Below are 3547 nucleotides of genomic sequence, written 5' to 3'. Positions count from 1 at the left end.
GGGTTGTCCAAATTATCAGTCATACATAAAATAATTACCCACAAAGTAACATACATGGTAACTCAAAGCTGGCACATGGTGTATAACCATCCATGTCGTTTTCAGGCCATGCGAGAATAAAATAAGTTACATTACATTCATTCATCATACATTTACAATGCAAGCACCTAACCACTGCGTCACAGAACCACACAACGTTTAAATAACTTACATCGTTATTTATAAAGGACTTACCACTATAACCAAGGAAGGTAATGTAGATGTAATAGCCCAGAGCAATCAGCCAGAACGTGTTTCCAACCAACGTTGATATAAAATATTCTTTATCAATAAGAGCTAAGAATAAAAGTTCATGTCATTGTAAAGAACGACCGATATCAATTTGTATTTACAGTACAAATATTTTTCTATTTTTTACCGATACTGATATTTGACATTATAAGTTACAATCTATAACAAAACATACTAATCACAAATATTACTCGTAATAAAGATAATGCAAGTTGTAATAGAGAAAAATATTTGTTTTGCAACAAACTGCATGTTCTCTGTAAGCAACATCATGTGTGTTGGTTTCATAAATAAACAATTTTACGTGGCGACCAAACTGAACGCTAAACTATGACGCATGTGAAGGCTAGGAAAAAACAACTTATATAGCCTATGATATATATTGGTGTATTATGGCGTATTTTTACTAATACTGATTATTGGTAAATTAAATCTCAGGTGATAATAATGGTATTTTTGGTGAAGTAGTATATCGGTTGACTTTTCGTCATTAGTTCGGTTGTAAACATGCTTTCAACTATATTTACAAAAACAAACAAAGTAATAAAGTATATTGATAAAAATTAAACATAAATGGCTTGTCTGTCTGCTAGGTGTAGCAGTAACGACCAGGTTTATTTTTCTCGAACTAAAAGTAAATATGTTTTTAACTGTAAGTGTGTGTATTGTTTTGTCGCTATATCTTGTCTTTTCTTTTAAAATATTTCTACATCTTCACTACCATAATTAAAGAGAAAAACGAAGTTATTAATATATTATTATTTAATATAATTTTAAAGAGCATACTATATTTCCATGCATATTTTCTTGAAAACAACATTTTAAATGCCAGAGGGCAAGGCTTCTCAAGGTAAGTTTTGACTTTTGATTCATATTATGTCCTACTTACGATTGATAAGAAACAGTTGCAGACAGTGTAATATCATGAGTACAGGGAAGAAAGCATTCAGATGAACATCAAATGCATAAGCCCATTCAATATCTTGTCCAACCCTTGATATGTGAACCAAGAACCGATTGGTTAGGAACCTGTAATGTGATAATGTCAATCCGATGGTGATGCATTTGTACATATATAAAACGTTTCTTGGTAAAATTATATGACATTAACTTAAACCAGATTTTTGTATTTTAAGTCAATGTTTTATGTTTCAAAATAAGGTATTTGTATTTCATTTGTATGTTCTAGTTTTGCTACTATGTAGCAGAATATGAACAGTGTGATCGTGTGAATAATTTCAAGATATTGCAAAAAACTATACTAATTCCTTCAGTTACTATACTGTACTACTGCAACAGAATGTTTTTGTTTGTTGGATCCATCACAAACAACATATATAAGCACAGTTTAAGTTAGACATGAAATTACCTAAATTATTGAAATAAAAGTGACATCAAATGTTTTAGCACTCTATTTTTTTCTATAACTTAGGTGTCAATCTAAACAACCGAGCCAAAATAATTTGGATTAGCCAGATATTCAAGGAGTTTCCCTACGTTTGATGACTAATAGTAGTAACTGTATTTTACCAATGTCATTTCAAAAGCACAAAAATGACTATAAATATGATCGGGGTCATATTAACAGAAAAAAGAGCCACAAGCATAAATATTACGAGTGACACAACAAACATAGTGACTTACCACATAGCTGTAGCAATAATCACCCCCACAAATATACAATCCACCAACACCACCCACAGCAGCAGTTTAAATATTTTTAAAGCGGATAACTTCATAACAAGACCAAACCCGATTGATGTAACTGTGAAGGACAAATATATTGTTAACATTGTTAATGTTTTACTTTGCCTAATGCTATAACTATTTGTAAAATCTATAGTATGAGAATACAGATTCAATAAAGGTTACTTAAGCATCTTTTTTTATTTTTTCCTAAGTGGCAACTGAAAATATCGGCCTGGTGGTTAGCACGCCCGAATCAAACCCAGAGCATATGGGTTCAAGGTTTGACCCAGCTACATAACAAATAACATTCATTTATTCAACAGCCTATTGATTAACTAGTAGGGAGGGAGAAGATGGGGCGCCTTTTCATTCTGTTTTGTATTTGTCCCATTTGGTGGTAAACAAAGAAAATTCATATTAATAGAAATTCGTATCCTCATGACTTTGATAGACCGTTGTTAATTGCATAATATGTGCTAAAGGTGTCCCAACTTTTCCAACGCTACAATATATACTTTACATTCAACCCACCGCAAAAACAAAGACTTAGAAGCACAAGAAAAGCAGGATCATCTCGAGCAAATTGATTCTTTGTTTCTAAAAATGTTTTTAAATTTTTTAATTGTCATAATTTATCAACGTAAATGATAATTAACTTACGTTTTCTGTATTGGAAGTTTCTGTATCTGTAATATGGAATACACATGTTTACTATAAAGTATCAACTATCAATACTACACCCCATCTTGTTTGGAACCACTCTGTCCATTATTATACAAAAGGTTATAAAATTAATAATTATTTATCCTTGTTAAATAAACCATAGCTCAGCTTACACTTTTTGTGGAGCAATAAATAAATGCATCATTTGCCAAAGTGCAAACTCGAAATCCATTTGTCGGAATCGAATTAACCTTCGTAGATATTTGTAACTCTTTTCCCCCGCTGTTGTGCTGCAATAAAACATTATGTTTGTCTATAAAAGTTACAATGCTATATTTGGTTTGTTAATCATGTGAAGAATATATATATTATATAGGCTATATATTATAATATATAAATATATAGCGTGTGCCAATTGTAGACATTTTATAGGGGCCTGGGCTATGTTTGTTATTGTAGCATGGCAACATTAAGTTTAAATGACTTGAAAATGTATTTTTAAACCAAATCCACAAAACTGGTGCAACCTATGCTTCATGCCACCTATGAGGCTCACAAAGAAAAGTTGTGTGGCCCGCGAAGCCAGCTGCATATTTTACTGAATTTATTTTATGTGACAATAAATCTCTCTCTATATATAGCAGTTTTCTTCAGAAATTTATGCGTCCGAACTTCATTTTTCTTGGAGAAGATTTAATATTGAAAGATCAAAAACAAAAGGAAACTATTATTGGTTTATGTACAGCCAGTGGGTTCACCCAGTAATTTATACCTGACCCTTCTGAAACAAATGTTGCACACCTCTGGTATAGTACATTAAAAGCATGCAGCAACCACTATTAAGTATTTGTGGCTCACCACAACTTATTCCTTCCATGTTGTTCACCAACTGTGTAAGAAAACT

At 31.8% G+C, this 3547-nt stretch overlaps 1 protein-coding gene across 1 annotated transcript in view; it reads right to left on the bottom strand.

Moving 5' to 3' along the window:
• LOC100175882 (protein unc-50 homolog) overlaps window positions 1-3547 on the bottom strand; it is a 7266-nt gene that overhangs the window by 973 nt on the left and 2746 nt on the right. The window contains exons 5-7 of the mRNA XM_009863213.3: window positions 1936-2056; window positions 1181-1320; window positions 235-336 (exon numbers count right to left, since the gene is read on the bottom strand). Of these exons, the coding sequence (XP_009861515.1) occupies window positions 235-336; window positions 1181-1320; window positions 1936-2056 (363 nt within the window). The remainder of the gene's footprint in view (window positions 1-234; window positions 337-1180; window positions 1321-1935; window positions 2057-3547) is intronic.

This window comes from Ciona intestinalis, unplaced genomic scaffold (assembly GCF_000224145.3).
Source record: "Ciona intestinalis unplaced genomic scaffold, KH HT000103.2, whole genome shotgun sequence".
Classification (NCBI taxonomy): Eukaryota; Metazoa; Chordata; class Ascidiacea; order Phlebobranchia; family Cionidae; genus Ciona; species Ciona intestinalis.
The sequence above is the reverse complement of the archived record's forward strand: the minus strand, read 5'-3'. Positions and strand labels throughout refer to the sequence as shown.